The 18,614-nt window shown below is 46.6% G+C and overlaps 1 protein-coding gene across 1 annotated transcript; it reads left to right on the forward strand.

Annotated features, from left to right (window-relative positions):
* The first annotated feature begins 1,842 nt into the window (after positions 1-1,842).
* LOC120917403 (vomeronasal type-2 receptor 26-like) lies at positions 1,843-15,800 on the forward strand. Its single transcript, XM_040328677.1, has 6 exons — positions 1,843-2,078; positions 4,108-4,393; positions 6,642-7,457; positions 9,239-9,466; positions 13,161-13,266; positions 14,760-15,800. Exons 1-6 carry the CDS (start codon positions 1,843-1,845, stop codon positions 15,683-15,685), a joined length of 2,598 nt encoding a protein of 865 aa, XP_040184611.1. The 3' UTR covers positions 15,686-15,800.
* Positions 15,801-18,614: the final 2,814 nt, after the last annotated feature.

An 18,614-nucleotide genomic window follows, 5' to 3' on the forward strand; every position in this document is an offset into this window, starting at 1 on the left:
AAGCTCCGTGAGATCTTCAAAGCTTGGGAGATTTTTTTTATAACCTAACCCTGCTTTATACTTCTCCACAACTTTATCCCTGACCTGTCTGGTGTGTTCCTCGGCCTTCGTGATGCTGTTTGTACACTAAGGTTCCCCAACAAACCTCTGAGGGCTTCACAGAACAGCTGTATTTATACTGAGATTAAATGACACACAGGTGCACTCTATTTACTAATTAGGTGACTTCTGAAGGCAATTGGTTCCTCTAGATTTAAATTAGAGGTTTAAGACATTGAGGAGATTTTAAGGCGGGTTTATCGCAAAAAATAGCACCTAAATACCACCTGAAAAACTCCTGCCCTGCAGTCTCAATGTGAAAGCCTGCATTGCAGGCGGTACTAACCCTTTTTCGGCTCATAGCGGGGGTTAAAAACGCACCGAATACTGCCGCAATTCCACGGCAATTCCAACGGTATAGCGCCACTAAAAATAGCGGCGCTATACCGCCACCGCACCTCCCGCCCCAGTGTGAAAGGGGCCTTAGAGTAAAGGGGGGCTGAATACAAATGCCCCTCCACACTTTTCAGGTATTAGTAAAAAATGCCGGACTCGGCATCGGGAGCCAATGGCAGAGGCCCCGTGCAGAGAGGAAGAGCACGTCTCCACCATGGGAATTCAAGGTGAGCAGGGCCGTCTTAACAGCATCATGGGCCCCTGGGCAAAGTAATTCTTTGGGGCCCCTACAATGATGACAGTGCAGGTACACAGACATCAAGTAGGTAGGAGGCAGACTGCCTTCCCTGTGTATCTATCACTCTCAGTGCCATCATGGGGTGCCCAATTTCGGGGCAGCGTGGGCTCAAGGACCAGCTGGTTTGGGGAAAGTTCAGGGGCCCCCATGCAGCTGGGGCCCCCAGGCGTGCTCTCTCAACAAGACAGCCCTGAAGGTGAGCAAAATGGGGGAGGGGGGGTGTTTGGGGGGCCGGTCATACTGCCAGAAGATTTTTCACCTTAATGCATAGGAGGCATTAAAGTGAAACAAATGAGGGTTTACAGTTGTATTTTTTTACTGCAATATGGACTTGCACTTACTGTACATTGTGTGACAGAAAAAAACTGTAACCTCCACCACTTTATTCTCCATGGTTTCTGCTTTTAGAAAAATACGTTATTTTTTTCTTTTGGGGGGGGGGGGGGGGGTTAATTAATCTTCAGGCCTAAAATTTTCATTTTAATATGTGTGCAAAAAACAGCCTGGCAGTGAAAGAGATAAAATCCTATAAACTTTATTGTATAATCCATTCGTTCATACATATGATTCTATTATAGGTTCCCTTTGATAATATTATCTTCAAACATAAAATCATTAGATCAGTTTTGTGTTTTCTCTCCGTGGGGAAGACTTTATTTGCTGCGCTCAGGTTATTCATGGCCAACGTCTTTCCAACTAAACCCAGAACACCCCTAGACTCCGTCTTCCAGATCTCTATAAAAATTCAGAGATCACAGAGAGCGGCTCATTCTACCGTGCCGAGATTATTCTGCAAGGAACGTTCCTTTCAGGTGATCGGTATGAGGACCTCTAGAGATCGTCTTCCAGGACTGCCTCCGCCTCTCACCACATCCCGGAGATCTCACCTCCCTTCTACTTTCACCCAAAACTAGAGAAGAACTCACAAGTTTATCATCAGCCGAGATCATTTCTTCATTATTTATCCTCAAAATTAATATTTATTTTTCCTTCTATGAAGAACCAACTTCTGTTTATATTGATGTTGTATTTGTCGGGGTCTCTCTTATATTTTATTGCATATTTATAAAAATATAATAATAAATTTGTGATCTGGAGACACAATCACGATGATTCCTGCGCTCCCATGTCTCCTAGAAATGGTTTCGTTCATCATTGGTGGGATCTCCAGCAGATTAAAGATGAAAGATCCTTCACCGGCTTGTAGACTGCAGCTAAGGAAGACCTACGAGGAGTACGAATACTTCAAGGATGGAGACATCATAATTGGAGGCCTTTTCACCGTCAATTACCACATGGTCCCAATAGAAAGTCACATGTTTCAGACACACATAGCGTGCTTTAAGTATGTCTTGGGTTCTGTTCTTTCTTTGTGTTATTTCAGTTAGATTGATTTATCTGGATTAGTGGTTTTCAACCTTTGGGCTTGGGGGGGTCCTTAAATGTGGCTCTTGAGATCACCAAAGGGTCCTATGGTGATGTTAGGAGCCACATTCCAGGTCCCCCCTAAGCCCAAAGGTTGAAAACGCCTAAGCCCCCCCTAAGCCCAAAGGTTACATAATGTCCAATATATGTAATGCTCGAGAGGACCATCAGAAACTGCAGACCTAATAGAGGAAATGAGGGTCAGAGAGTGAGGTCAAGATACATTGTTGGTGGGAAGATGCCGCATGAGGGTCAGAGAGTGAGGACGGGATACATTGTTGGTTGGGGAGATGCTGCAGAAGACAATACAAAGCTGGGAAGATGTTACATGAGGCTTGTAGGGATCAATGCTATTACCCTAATCAATGTTCCCCCTACAGACTGCTAAGGTCCGAGGACCACACATCATATACCAAAGGGCTCCATGGTGGGCACCAGGGATCTAGATCAGATCAGGGGTCTCCAAACTGTGGCCCGAGGGCCAGATGTGGCCCTTTGCTAGCCTTTATGCTGCCCTTGGGGCACTATTCCTCCAACTGATATGAGGCACTATTCCTTCCACTGACACCAACAATGATGGGATACTTTCTTTGTGTTATTTCAGTTAGATTGATTTATTTGGATCAGTGGTTTTCAACTTGGGGCTTTGGTGATGTTAGGAGCCACATTCCAGCCAGTAAAGTTAGCCCAATTTGTTTGTATAAATGTCAAAGATTTTATGCCGTAAGAATCGTGATCTTTATTCTAAGCAAAAAAATCGTGATTCTCATTTTGGCCAGAATCGTGCAGCTCTAGCTCTAGAGTGGGGGTCCCCCCAAATTCCATTACCAGGCCCTTCAGGTCTGGAATGGATATTAAGGGGAACCCCGCCGTCAATTTAAAAAAAAAAATGAAGTGGGGTTCCCCCCAAATATCCATTCCAGACCCTTCAGGTCTGGTGTGGATTTTAAGGGGAACTCCACCCCAAATTAAAAAAAAAATGGCATGGAGTTCCCCCAAAAATTCACACCAGACCCCTTATCCGAGCATGTTAACCTGGCCGGCTGCAGAAAAGAGGGGGGGACAGAGTGCGGCCCTCCCTCTCCTGAATCGTACCAGGCCACATGCCCTCAACATGGGGAGGATGTCCCCATGTTGATGGGGACAAGGGCCTCATCCCCACAACCCTTGCCCGGTGGTTGTGGGGGTCTGCGGGGCGGGGGGCTTATCAGAATCTGGAAGACCCCTTTAACAAAGGGGACCCCCAGATCCTGCCCCCCCCTATGTGAATTGGTAATGGGGTACCCCTACCATTTCACAAAGGAAGTGTAAATAGTTGGAAAAAACACACACACACACACCGTAGAAAAAAGACCTGAAGGGCCTGGTAATGGAATTTGGGGGGACCCCCACGCTATTTTTTTTTTTTTATGAATGAATTCTCTCTGAATTGCCAGAGCCGACAATTCATTAGAGTCGCAAGTCCGGTTTTAAAAGACTTTTTTCCTTTCAGAAATGACACTTTGTGCAGGGACAGTTCTATGTACGGGAAACATGCGCTATTTCACATGCTAACTTTACACCCACCCTAGGTACGAAATTAGTAATTTTCACTTTTATTGTTTCACTTTTAGCATTATTAAATTCACTGCTCCCGAAAAAACGGCCGTTTTTAAAACTTTTTTTTGCATTGATACATGTCCCCTGGGACAGGACCCGGGTCCCCAAACACTTTTTAGGACAATAACTTGCATATTAGCCTTTAAAATTAGCACTTTAGATTTCAAATGTTCGAGTCCCATAGACTTTAACAGGGTTCTAAAGTTCACACAAACATTTGGTGTGTTCGCAAGTTCTGGTGCGAACCGAACAGGGGGGTCCCTAGACGCCTCATCCCTAGACGCCAACAACTGGATAGAATTATAAATGTGAAAAATGTACTAACTTATCCATTCCTATCCCTTCCACAGCCCACTGCCTAATAACTACAAAAATCTGCTGACCTTTTTCTACGGCATCCGGGATGAAAACTCACGGGTGTTACAGAACGTTTCTCTGGGGTATCACATCTTCGATTCATGCGCAGATGAAAACAAGGCCATTAAAAGTATCCTCCAGATTTTATCTGGTCCGGGGAAAACTGTTCCTAATTATTCTTGTGCAAAACGTGACAAGATCATCGGTTTCATCGGGGATCACTATTCTAAAACCACCCTTCCTATGGCACAGTTGTTGGGTGTGTACAGGTACTCTCAGGTGAGAAGACACATTCTAGTCTTAAATGAAACCCAACAACATTTCCCCCAGAATATTCAGTATAAACGTAATTTAATCTTTTAATTATAGTTCTGATCTTAAAGAGAACCTGTCACATTTTCACCAATAGATGTAATAAAACTTTAATTTGGAAATTGGCCATTTACAATATAAAGCCTCGTACACACAGTCGGACTTCAAACAAACTTTTCCGTGGATTTTTGTCCGAAGGGAGTTGGCCGGGGCACAACCAGAGCATACACACGGCCAGGGGCGGCCTTAGGTGTTCAGGCGCCCTGTGCGAGCTAATCCTGTGGCGCCCCCCCCATCTTCACCCCTCGCCCCCTGGTCACCTAAACATACACAAAGAGGTCCCTTATATCCTCCTCCCCTTCTGTGTGTAGGCTGGCTATAAAAAGTAAATATTTTTTCTTTTTTCTTTTTATCTGAAAAAGTAGATGCATGCAGGGCCAGGGGCTCAGTGTGACTTACTTTTCGGTGGACGGTGCGGCTTTGCATTTAAAAATGGCGCCGCCCGGCGCTTAGAGGCCACTGCGCATGCGCTGTCTGCCCGAGAATAGCCGAGCGTTTTCAGGCTTTCCCAAGCAGCGGCGGCGCATGCGCAGTGTGCCTGTCGGGGGCCGGCAGCAGCCAATTTTTTTCAGGTGCCGCAGCCGATGCGTTGCTCTTTACCCAGTCCCAGGGCAGGGGTACCTGGCAGCGGCTGCTGCTGTGACTTGTAGGAGTCAGACTCCTGCGATGATCATGTGAGTAACTGACTGCGACTCACATTCTGCGAGCTGTGATGGCCGCACAGCGCCCCTGTTGCCCATGGCGCCCTGTGCGGCCACACAGCTTGCACACCCCAAAGGCCGGCCCTGCACACGGCAGGACTTTTATGCAAACTTTCCCAACATCAAGTGGTTTTTCTGCTCTTTACCGCCACCCTTTGGTCAACTTCTGCTATTGTTGGTTGATTTTAACATTGGTTCTTGGCATGCGTAATTGTACTTCGGACAAAAGTCTGATGGATTTTTAGGACAAGATCCACGTACCTCCGCAAAATTTTTCCATCCGGCGTAGCATATCTCAGATACACTACGCCGCTGTAACTTTCAGCGTTTTTTCCATATCCTGAAAGAATTTGCGCCGTAAGTTACAGCGGCGTAGTGTAACTGTGTCGGCGTAAGGGCGCGCAATTCAAATGGATGAGATGGGGGATTGTTTATGGTAATACGTCTTGACCCGACGTAAATGAAGTTTTTTCTGAACATCGCATGCGCTGTCCGTGGGGGTATCCCAGTGCGCATGCTCCAAATTAACCCGCAACAAGCCAATGCTTTCGACGTGAACGTCATTCTACGCAAAGCCCTATTCGCGAATGTTTTACGCAAACGACGTACGCAACGGAAAATTTGACGCTGGCCCGACGTCCATACTTAACATTGGCTACACCTCATATAGCAGGGGTAACGTTATGCCGAAAAAAGCCTTACAGAAACGACGTAAAAAAATGCGCCGGCCGGACGTACGTTTGTGGATTGGCGTATCTAGCTAATTTGCATACTCTACGGGGAAATCGACGGAAGCACCACCTAGCGGCCAGCGTAAATATGCACCTTAGATCTGACGGCGTACTAAGACGTACGCCAGTCGGATCTAGCCCAGCTTCAGGCGTATCTTGTTTTGTGGATATAAAACAAAGATACGCCGGAGCAAACTAGAAGTTACGCGGCGTATCAATAGATATGCCAGCGTAACTGCTTCGTGGATCTGGCCCATGGTCGAACTTTGCACCATCGGACTTTTTTTGCCGAAAATTTTGACGGTTTGCAGAGCGAACTTTTGTCCGATGAAAACCAAAGAAGTTTGTCCGATGGAGCGTACACACGGTGGGATTTTTTGGAAAATGTGCTTTTTGTTGGCAGAAAGTCAGACCGTGTGTACGGGGCTTAAGAAACATATGAGACACTACTCAACCAACCTGATCCATGTGGAGTGTACATATCGGCCTAAGTCAACGCTGCTCCACTGACCACGCCCTATGATGCATTTTGCCTAACCCAACAAGGCTTAATCGTAGAGGGCCTCTACAATTACACCCCAGAGGATAAATAAAAAATAAAATAAAAAAATGTATAAAAAGATTTTACTGGTGAAAAAAGGAAAGACTCAGTACCCGATCCCTCGTTTAAGGCCAAATTTTTCTTTATCCTGAAAGTCTGTTTCTTCTTTACATTTTCCATAGATCAGTTACGGTGCTACAAGCCATGAACTAAGCAACAAGAAGTTGTATCCCAAATTCTTTCGAACGGTCCAAAATCACCGCGCCGCTTCCACTATCTTGTGTAAGCTGATTAAATTCTTTGGCTGGACCTGGGTTGGGATTCTCGCTTCGGATGATGATGGTGGAGAGAAGGAAGTTCAGGAATTGACGAATATTATGGTCGGCGAAGGCATCTGTGCCGCTTTCATTATAAAGATTAAAGAGGGTTCACTTGAAAATATTCACAAATTTCAAAGGAGCCTTCAGGTTATCCAGAAGTCAACGGCCCAAATTCTGGTGATTTGTGGCTCCAATTCCTTTTTTATGGGTTTCAGTTTTGCCTATTTAGAGAAGCAATTAAGTGACAGAACTTTGATCCTTTACCCGTCATGGGCAGTCCAAGAATTCCTCCTAAATAGTTTCCCAAAGACATTTAATGGGAGTTTGACGCTTAATAGTTTACCAAGAAATTTCTCACAGTCAGCGGAATTTTTTAACAACATTCGGCGTGTGAAATACCCAAAGGACTTATTGCTTGAAAATATCTGGATGATGTTTAAGGGTTGTGTGACGAATAACCCAAAGAAAAATCTGCATTTTAGAGATTTTTTCAATCTATCATTCCAAAACTGCACTGGAGAGGAACCAGTAACATTAATTCCCGGGTTAAACCAAAACAAGTTTTCTACTCAAGTTTATATTTCAGTCAATACTATGATTATTGCAATCAATGCTCTACTGCAATTGGGTGAACCTACCAGTGGAAAGGATGTCCCAATTTATACAATTAAACAGCAAGTGAGTAAGGTCTGGGAAGGGGGCATTGGGTCATGAATATTTAAAGTGATATTAACCACTTAAGGACCCCTTCACGCCAATATACATCGGCAGAATGGCACGGCTGGGCACAATCACGTACCCGTACGTGATTCCTTAAGCCCAGCCGTGGGGTCGCGAGCGTGCTGCCAGCTTAAGTAGGCCACTTGGGAGAGTCAAGCAATATATTACATATTCAGATCCACAATTAAAAAACAATCTGGTTCTTTTTGCCAATGTGTACCAGGGGTGGACTGGCCATTGGGACTACAGGGAGTTTCCCGGTGGCCCGATGGCTCAGTGGGCCGGCTTCAGTGACAGCGGACCACCGCCCCCTTCCGCTCCTCTGTCTCTCCCTTCCTGCAGCACTTACCACCTCTCCCTCCCTGCAGCGCTCACCTGGGGGGAACAAAGAAGCAGGGGGAGGACCAGAGGAGCAGGGGGGACGACAGAGGAGCATGGGGGAGGGGGCAGACAGCTGACTCAACAGCTATGGCCTGGGAGTTTCTCACTTCTGCCTAATCTTTTCCCATAAGGGGGGACACCAAACTGATTCTTTGCCCCGGGTGAAATAATGTCTAGCTTCCCCACTGGTAATGCCTATAAGAGGACCAGTACCAGCCATTCTACTCTAATAAAGTAGAACAGCTAGTGGCTAGTGAAGGGGGAGAGGGGGTGCGGGTGGCCGGGGGGGGGGGGTGCGGGAGTTGTCTGGCCGCCATGGGAGAGACCTGTCTGGATGAAGTCCAGGGCCAAATTTTTGTCCCAGTCCAGCCCTGATGTGTACCATATTTGCCGGCATATAAGGCGACTGAGCGTATAGGACGACCCCCTAATTTTCCAGCTAAAAGGTTGGTTTTGGGATATACTCGCCGTATAAGACGACCCCCTTCTGACACACCTCACTGTGCCCATTGCATACCTCACTGTGCTCATTGCATACCTCACTGTGCTCATTGCCTACCTCACTGTGCCCATTGCCTACCTCACTGTGTCCATTGCATACCTCACTGTGCCCATTGCATACCTCACTGTGCCCATTGACTACCTCACTGTGCCCATTGACTACCTCACTATGCTCATTGCATACCTCACTGTACTCATTGCCTACCTCACTGGGTCCATTGCATACCTCACTGTGCCCATTGCATACCTCACTGTGTCCATTGCATACCTCACTGTGTCCATTGCATACCTCACTGTGCCCATTTCATACCTCACTGTGCCCATTGCCTACCTCACTGTGCCCATTGCCTACCTCACTGTGCCCATTGCATACCTCACTGTGCCCATTTCATACCTCACTGTGCCCATTGCCTACCTCACTGTGCCATTGCATACCTCACTATGCTCATTGCATACCTCACTTTACTCATTGCCTACCTCACTGTGCTCATTGCTTACCTCACTGTGCCCATTGCCTACCTTGCTGTGCCCATTGCCTACCTCACTGTGCCCATTGCCTACCTCACTGTGCCCATTGCCATACCTTATGCCTGTATGCAGAGTCAGACTTTGGGCGTTCATTGTTCAAAAGCTGCGCCTCCTCCTCATCCTGTTCCGTGATAGGCGGAACACTCAGTTTCCCAGCAGAGCCTGTGTTCGGTGTTCCGCCTATCACGTACATCCTCTCATCCAAGGCCGAGGATGAGAAGACGTCCGTGATAGGCGGAACACCGAACACAGGCTCTGCTGGGAAACTGAGTGTTTTTGTTGAAAATTTGTATCTTTTTTTTTATGTGTTTAATTTTTTTTTTTTTTAGCTGCACTATGTTTTGAAAAAGCTTACCTACACAAAGGAATCCAGGACTCACCCATATTATGATGAAAACAATGAATTTATTACCAAATATTATATCAACAACTGGATTGTGTTTAACAATATTAGCAGAATTAGGAAGGTTGGCTGCTTTGATCCCTGGATGGTGGAGGGAAGTGGGCAGTTTTCTGTTGATGTGACACGGGTCGTTTGGAAGAATAGTATAAGAGAGGTAAGCAAGAGTTGCTGTAGCTGGATTGTCAAATCACTTTTGAGAATAAACAGATATTGTCCTTAGAAAATAAGGCCCAGATTCTCAAAGGACTTACGACGGCGTAGCGCCATGTACGCCGTCGTAAGTCCGAATGAGAGCCGTCGTATCTATGCGGCTGATTCTTAGAATCAGTTACACATAAATTCGGCTAAGATACGAGCGGCATAAGTCTCTTACGCCGTCGTATCTTAGTTGCATATTTACACTGGCCGCTAGGTGGCGCTTCCGTAGATTTCCGCGTTGAATATGTAAATTAGCTAGATACGCCCATTCACGAACGTAGCAAGATACGTTGTTTACGTAAGACATACGCCGGCGTAAAGTTACCCCTCATAAAGCAGGGGTAAGTCATGTTAGGTATGGACGTCGGAAACGTATGAACAGCGTCGTATTTTACGTTGTTTGCGTAAGTCGTCCGTGAATGGGGATGGACGTAAGTTACGTTCACGTCGAAAGCATTGACTATTTGCGGCGTAATTTTGAGCATGCGCACTGGGATACGTTCACGGACGGCACATGCGCCGTTCGTTAAAAACGTCAATCACGTCGGGTCACGATTCATTAGCATAAAACACGCCCACACTAGCCTACTTTGAATTACGCGGGCTTACGCCGGCACAGTTACACTACGCCGCCGTAACTTTGGGCGCAAGTTTTTGGAGAATACGGGACCTGCCTCACTAAGTTACGGCGGCGTAGTGTATCTGAGATACGCTACGCCCGCACATAGTTACGCCGCCCTACGTGAATCTGGGCCTATGCGTCTACAAAATAGATTGAAGGAATTTGGCCAGCTTGGGGCCCCAAGCAATTGTTTGTTTTGCCTGTCCTGTAGCGACGGGCCTGCCTGGGAGTGATTCTTACTGTAGGGGGCTCACAAGGGGAGGAGACCTATCTGTGTTCCTCTGTACTGGGAACACACATCGGTCTTCTCACCTCTGACAGGAGGTGGGTCTGTGTGTTTACATATACAGATCCACACTCCTGCCTTGATCACGGGCAATCGCAGGTGCACGACGGACATCCCTGCCACCCGGCACGCGCACCGGGTCCCGAGCGATGCCTCATAGCTGCCGGGAAGCCCAGGACGTCATATGACGCCCACCCGGAGGGATACAAGGTTCCTGCCGACGTCATATTACTATGGCTTGGTAGGGAACTGGTTAAAGAGGAACTTCAGTCCCCTTTTGTTTAGGCCCCACCACCACCTCGGCACCGCTATCTATATTATTCTAGTGCATGCACAGATGTCCCGAAGGGCTATGTCTGGCATTCGGGTTGCACATCTGTACACGCCACACCTTTAATCAATTCGATAATCAGTGAAATAAGAGATCCTCCCATTTTATCAGGATGACTTGGTAGAAGAACAAGGGCCCTTTGGCTGGCATGCTGTGGAGCAGGACCTCATACTTGTGATACATGTAGACAAAATCCCCCCAAGCAAAAACTATTAGGACTTTTGATCTACCAAACTTACTAATTTATATAAAAAATATCCAAAATTGTATTATAAATATCCATTAAAAACAAAGTCCATGGGCGTGGCCAAGCTCGGCATGTAGAAGGAAGTTTCTCCAGGAAGCTCTGCCAAGAATCCTGCCATCATCCTGATAGCAACACCTACCTTTGGTATTTTAGCCTGGGAACCATCATCTACTGCAGCTGAACCTCCTTTACCTCTCTGGGAGTATATTTTCTGTGCAGACGTGGCTAAAAGAGGCATAGGTAGCCGTATACAGCCAGACACTCAGGGGCAAGATAGCAGCCTCCCGCCACTCTCTGCTAAGGAGGCAGCCCAGCGCCTGTTTGCTAAGAACACTGGCAAGGATCCCTCACCGCTCTCCCAGGTCGGCACATGCAGTGGAAGCCTGTATGCAGACCCCAGGGAACTCAATGTGCCCGGCCAGCAGCCATCTGCCTCTGTCTCTGCTTTACATGTGAGTACATCCCCCCAATGTTGATATAGAACAGTGTGTGCATGGTGCAGTTCCTGACCCTGAGCCCATGTTAAGAGATATTCTGTTGGCTGTGACTGCCTGTAACTCATCCATAGCTGCTCTCACAGGGGAAGTTAAGGGGATGAAAGTGGAGATATCCTTAGTGAGACAGGATATGCAAAAATAAGAGAATGCACGTAGAGGGTCTCTTTAGTACACTGGAAGGTGAGTGGCAACCCGTACAAAAGGATATGTCCGATATGTGCAACCCATAGCCTTCACTGCCAGACTGGAGGATATGGAAAATTGCCTCCGTAGGAACAATTTCAGAGCAGTTGGCATCCCTGAGAGGGCAGAGGGTAAGAACCCAATAGCATTTATTGAAGCCTGGCTGACAGACAATTTTGGCTGAGAGACATTTTCACCTATGTTCGCAGTGGAAGGGGACCACAGGGTCCCTACGAGACCGCCCGGGGCCCCAGCACTGCCTTTTCTTTTTTGTCTCTGTAACTATAAGGATCGAGACACCATCCTGTCTAAAGCCTCCTACACACGCACGGTTTTCTCGGCAAGAAACCTGCTGGGAGAGCTTTTTTCCCGAGAAAACCGTGCGTGTATGCTTTCTTGGCGAGAAAACTCCCGGGAATCCCGACGAGAAAATAGAGAACCTGCTCTCTTTTCTCTCGTCGGGATTCTCGGCAGAGTGTTTCCTGCCGAGAAAGCTGTTCGAGAAAGCCATTCGTGTGTATACTTACCTGTCCCAGGTAAACCCGCGCATGCGCGAAGAGACTTTGACGCATGTGCGCTAGCATACAAGAAACGTGTAGGGTGTAGCAAGATGGAGGCAATGGCATCGAATGTGACAAGCGCAGCTGTCTCTTCCTCAACTGAATCTAAAAAGATTCAGGAATGCATTGTGACTCAGACGCAAAAGAGATAAGCTGATTGGCTAAGATATTGAGTAAGATACATCACTCACTACACTGCCCATTCGAAAGAACGATTTGAGAACAAACGAAATTACAAACAGGCAAAGAAACTAATTTACAAACATACGAATGAAAATGCAAACATCCGAAATTGCGAACATACATATTAAGATACACTTTCTTACACTGTCCATTCAAAAGAACGATTCGAGAACAGGAACAAATTAAATTACGAACATACAAAGAAACAAAATTACAAACACACAAATGAAATACGAACATACGAAATTACGAACAGACAAAGGATTGAAAATACGGAATGCAAATCATTCGTTATAGATGCCATTTTCGTTCTTTTACTATTTCATAAGTTTGTCCAATCGTGAGTTCGTATTTGCGCATGTTCGTTATGTTGCTTATTCGTAATTTTCATATTTTGGTTCTTTCAGCTATTCAGATGTTCGAATTGATCCGAATGATACGAATACTAACAAATTTGTACAAAAATCCATTCGTTACGAACCGAATTGCACATGCCTAGTTTGGATTTTGTTTTCCCTCAATGATACAAACCTTGCTTTTAAAACTGCATGTTGTGTTTACTTGTCCTATCTTTGACTAATATTTAGAATTGTTTGATGATCGGAAACATTAAAGTGTGACAAACGTGCAAAACAATAAAAAATCAGGAAGGGGGGGGCCAACACTTTTTCACACAATTGTAAATAGCATATATAGTTATACACTTTTAATATCATGCGTTTTCATTTTTTTTCTGAACAGATTCCAAAATCTCAGTGCTCAGAAACATGTTTGCCGGGGAGCCGAATTATTGCACAAGCTGGAATCCACCATCGATGCTGCTATAACTGCGTGTCATGTTCTGAGGGTGAAATATCTATTAAATCTGGTGTGTTAAAGTGGATTATTATTGATGATTCTAACAGATGCAGGATATATATATATATTGTATACACACACAGACAGGGGCGGACTGACCATTGAGTCACTCGGGCACTGCCCGAGGGCCCCATGCCACTAGGGGGCCCCACCAGGGTTGCCAGGCTCAGTAAAACCAGGGACAGTATGTAAAAATCTGTGTTTTTTTTAGATCTGTCCCTGATATGTCCGAGACTGACATGCTTTTAATGTGAAGATCCCAAGATTTTAGCTGCCCTGCCTCTGCACTGCCTCCTGGCGTGGTGGCCATCTGTAAGCCAGAGGGGCCCCATACTCTTCTATTGCCCGGGGGCCCCATGAGTTGTCAGTCCGCCCCTGCACACAGAGAACCAGCAGAGTGAATGTACTTCAAATGGCTATAGGGAAACACACAGAAACAACTCTTCCATCTGTGTATTTAGCTGTTTGCCTGGAGTTAAGCTTTAAAGTGATTGTAAAGTCCCCCCCCACGGCAAGCAACTTGCTATGGAGGGCACCCGAGCCGAGTCACAGTTCCCTGTGTCCATGCAGACGCAGAGTCTGGGTTGTTTGGCCCCACCCCCTCTCTCTCCTGATTGGAATTTCGAAAATCTAAGGAAGGGGGCAGCAGACAGAAATTACACTAAGGCCCCGTACACACGACCAAACATGTATGCTGAAACTGGTCCGCGGGCCAGTTTCAGCATACATGTTTGGTCGTGTGTAGGCGCGAGCGGGCCGAATTCCAGCAAACATTTGCCCGCCGGGCCTTTTCCCAGCGGACAAATATTCCTGGACGTGTTTTAAAACCGTCCGCTGGAATCCTGCCCGCTCGGACATGTACGGTCGTCAGTACAGACCTACCGTACATGTCCAGGCGCCCGCCGTCCCTCGCATGCGTGGAAGCCTTTAAATGGCAGGCCCGCCCACGTCTCCGCGTCATCGCCGCGTCATCGTCGCAGCGATGACGCGGACACGCCCCGCGTATTGTTTACGCGCGGACTGCATGTACGGTGAAAACGGTCCGACGGACTGCTTTCACCGTACATGTTTGTTCGTGAGTACCCGGCCTTAGTGCTCTGGATTGGGACAAGCACACACACTATTTCATGTTCATGTTTCATGTCTAAAGTTTACAACCACTTTAATATACCGTATATATACTCGAGAATAAGCATGCCCGAAGCACACCCGCACACACCAGAGTGGCCCCGAGCACACCCGCAGACACCGGAGCAGCCCCGAGCACACCTGCGCACACCGGAGTGGCCCCGGAACAGTAAGTGGGGACACTGACTCGAGTATAAGCTGAGGGGGGCATTTTCAGACTGAAAAAAAACGGGCTGAAAAACTCGGCTTATACTTGAGTATATACGGTACATATAAAATAAAGTAAATTCATTCAAATTAATCAAATTCTTAATTGCACGGGTGTAAATGTTCTTTTTTTTAAATGTTTTTTAGATAGTGAAAACTGTATTAGATGTCCGGATTACGAGTGGCCCAATGAGAAGAAGGATCTGTGCGTCCCGAGACTGGAAGACTTTCTTTCCTTCAGGATGGAGGTCATCACCATTGTTGCCATATTGGTCTCTGTTCTGTTTTACATAAAAACGGTTCTGATAATCGCAGTTTTTATTCTTTTTCGGGACACACCAGTTGTGAAAGCCAATAACAAGAGCCTCAGCTTCGTCCTCCTGGTCTCCATCATGTTGGGTTTCCTCTGTGTGTTCCTCTTCCTGGGTCGCCCTTTGGATATTACCTGCCAACTACGCCAAATTACCTTCGCAGTCCTTTTCTCAGTAGCCGAATCCTCTATACTGGCCAAGACTCTTGTGGTTTGCATCGCTTTTAAAGCCACCAAACCTGGAAGTAGATGGCAAAAATGGATCGGGGGCAGAGTGCCCGGTTATGTTGTCATCACTTGTTCTTCTGTCCAGATGGTGATTTGTCTTCTTTGGTCATCACTCTCCCCACCGTACCAAGAGCTGGACACACATTCCTATCATGGGAGGATTATCGTCCAATGTAATGAAGGGTCAGTTGTCGGGTTCTACTCTGTCCTGGGGTATATGGGGATCCTGGCTGCTGTCAGTTTTATTATTGCTTTTTTTGCCAGGACATTACCGGACAGTTTTAATGAAGCCAAATACATCACCTTCAGCATGCTGGTGTTCTGCAGTGTCTGGATTGCCATGATCCCGGCCTATCTGGGCACCAAAGGGAAAAACACGGTGGCTGTGGAGATATTCGCCATACTGGTGTCAAATGCTGGACTTCTAGGCTGCATATTCTTTCCTAAATGTTATATTATTGTATGCAAACCAAAACTGAACACAAAAATGTGCTTGCTTGACAACAGAAAAATAGTAGTTGGGTATATCGAATAGGTTCCTATCATGGTTCATACTTTGTTCCTGCCACCTCTCCTCATCCACCATCCCTCTCTTCCAATAACTTCACTTGGATCCAGCCAACCCTCAGAATAAAATGTAGTGCTGCAGACTCCGTTCTCTTAAAGTCTCTTTCTTATTCTGTTAGATTAATGCCGCGTACACACGATCGGTCAAACCGATGAGAAGGGTCTGATGGACCGTTTTCATCGGACCAAACCGATCGTGTGTGGGCCCCATCGGTTATTTAACCATAGGTTAAAAAAAAGCAATCTTGTTTTAAAAAACGATCGTCTGTAGGCACGTCCATCGGTTAAAAATCCACGCATGCTCAGACTAAATTAGGGGACGGGAGCGCTCGTTCTGGTAAAACTACCGTTCGTAATGGAGTAAGCACATTCATCACGCTGTAACAGACAGAAAAGCGTGAATCGTCTTTTACTAACACGAAATCAGCTAAAGCAGCCCCAAGGGTGGCGCCATTGGATTTGAACTTCCCCTTTATAGTGCCGTCGTACGTGGTTTACATGACCGCGTTCTGACTGACACGATCGTTTTTTTAACCGATGGTGTGTAGGCACAACTGACCATCAGTCAGCTTCATCGGTTAACCGATGAAAACGGTCCGTCAGACCGTTTTCATCGGATGGACCGATCGTGTGTACAGGGCATAAAGGAGTTGTAAAGGCAGAAGGTGCATTCTGTGCATAAAAGGGGTTGTAAACCCTCGGAGGTTTGCATTCTATGCATTGACCACTTGCCGACCGGCTCACACCGATATACATCAGCAGAATGGCAGGGCTGGGCAGATCAACATATATTTACCTTCGCCTTTAACCACTTCAATACCAGGCACTTACGCACCTTCCTGCCCAGGTCAATTTTCAGCTTTAAATGACAATTGCTACACTGTACCCAAACACATTTTAAAATCATTTTGTATAGAGCTTTCTTTTGGAGGCATGTGATCACCTCTGCGATTTTTATTTTTTGCGCAATAAAAAAAGACCGAAAATTTTGGGGGAAAAAATGTTTTAATTTGTTTCTGTTAATTTTTTTGTAAATAAATATGTTTTCTTCTTCAATGATGGGCACTGATATGGCTGCACTGACTGGCACTGATAAGGCGGCACCGATGGGCACCAATGAGGTGGCACTGATGAGCACTGATGATGGGCACTGATAGGCTGCACTGATGGGAACTGATAGGTGGCACTGATGGGCACTGATAGGTGGCACTGGTATGCGGCACTGATGGGCACTCAAAGGCGGCACTGATGAGTACTTATGGGTGGCACTGATGGGTTCATATGGGTGGCAATGATAGGTGGCACAGACGAGCACTGATGGTCACTGATAGGTGGGCACTGATGGGCATGGATGGGCACTGAGGGACACTGATGAGTGGCACTGATTACTGGTGGGTGGCATTGCTGGGCATCACTGTTTTTACTACTGTACTATTATGGTGCCAGTCAGTGCCCATTTGTGGGCACTGTGATTGGCATATGTATGGCATGTTTTGGAACATGTGGATGGCCATGGGGGATGTACCCGGCCATTCACATGTTGAAGGCTTCCCTGGTAGTCCTGGCAGCTTCCCTGGTGGTCCAGTCTGGGTATCCAAGGGGGGCTGCGCTGATGAACAATCAGCGCGAACCCCCCCTGTCAGGAGAGCTCTCCTCTACTAATCTTTCAGATGCGAGTGAGGAAGAGCCGATCAACGGCTCTTCCTGTTTACATCGTGATCAGCCGTGGTTGGATCATGTGGTAAAGAGCCTCAGACTGACACACCGCACCACCTATCGCCGCGATGCTCACCAAAATGGCATCAAAAGTGTCCGATGTGTCCACCATAATGTCGCAGTCACAATAAAAAAATCGCTGATCGCCGCCATTACTAGTAAAAAATTAATTATTAATAAAAATGCCATAAAACTATCCCCTATTTTGTAGACGCTATGGGCCAGATTCTCAAAGGCGTTACGACGGCGCAACACCATTAGCGCCGTCGTAACACCTCATCTGGCCCCGGGTATCTATGCGACTGATTCTCAGAATCAGTTGCGCATAGGTACCCATTAGATCTGACATGCGTAAGGCTGTTACGCTGTCAGATCTTAAAAGTAATTTTTTTTCCCGCCGCTAGGTGTCGCATCGTCGCTTTTCCCCGTCGTCTATGCAAATGAGGTAAGTACGGCGATTCCCGAACATACGCGAGGTCGACGCAGCGAATTAAAGTCGTTTGCGTAGCGTACCCGACGCGTAAGGTTGCCCCTGCTATTAGCAGGCGCAACCAATGTTAACTATGGCCGTCGTTCCCGCGTCGAATTGAATCAAAATTACGTCGTTTGCGTAAGACGTCCATGAATGGCGCTGGACGCCATTTACGTATACATCTAGGCAAATGACGTCGGGGCGACGTCATTTAGCGCAATGCACGTCGGGTAATTTACCCGACGGAGCATGCGCAGTACGCTCGGCGCGGGAGCGCGCCTAATTTAAATGGTGCCCGCCCCATTTGAATTGGGCGGGCTTGCGCCGAGCAATCTAACGCTACACCGCCGCAAGTTTACAGGTAAGTGTTCTGAGAATCAGGATGTAAACCTGTAGACCTGCGGCGGTGTAACGTAGATCTCATATATTCCGCTGCCCAGGAGCAGCGCGAATGTATGAGAATCTGGCCCTATAACTTTTGCGCAAACCAATCGATAAACGCTCATTGCGATTTTTTTTTTGCCAAAAATATGTAGAAGAATACGTATCGGCCTAAACTGAGGGGAAAAAAAATGTCATATATTTTTGGGGGATATTTATTATAGCAAAAAATAAAAAATATTGCATTTTTTTTTCAAAACTGTCGCTCTATTTTTGTTTATAGCGCAAAAAATTAAAACCGCAGAGGTGATCAAATACCACCAAAAGA

Source organism: Rana temporaria, chromosome 11 (genome assembly GCF_905171775.1).
Source record: "Rana temporaria chromosome 11, aRanTem1.1, whole genome shotgun sequence".
In the NCBI taxonomy this organism is placed as follows: Eukaryota; Metazoa; Chordata; class Amphibia; order Anura; family Ranidae; genus Rana; species Rana temporaria.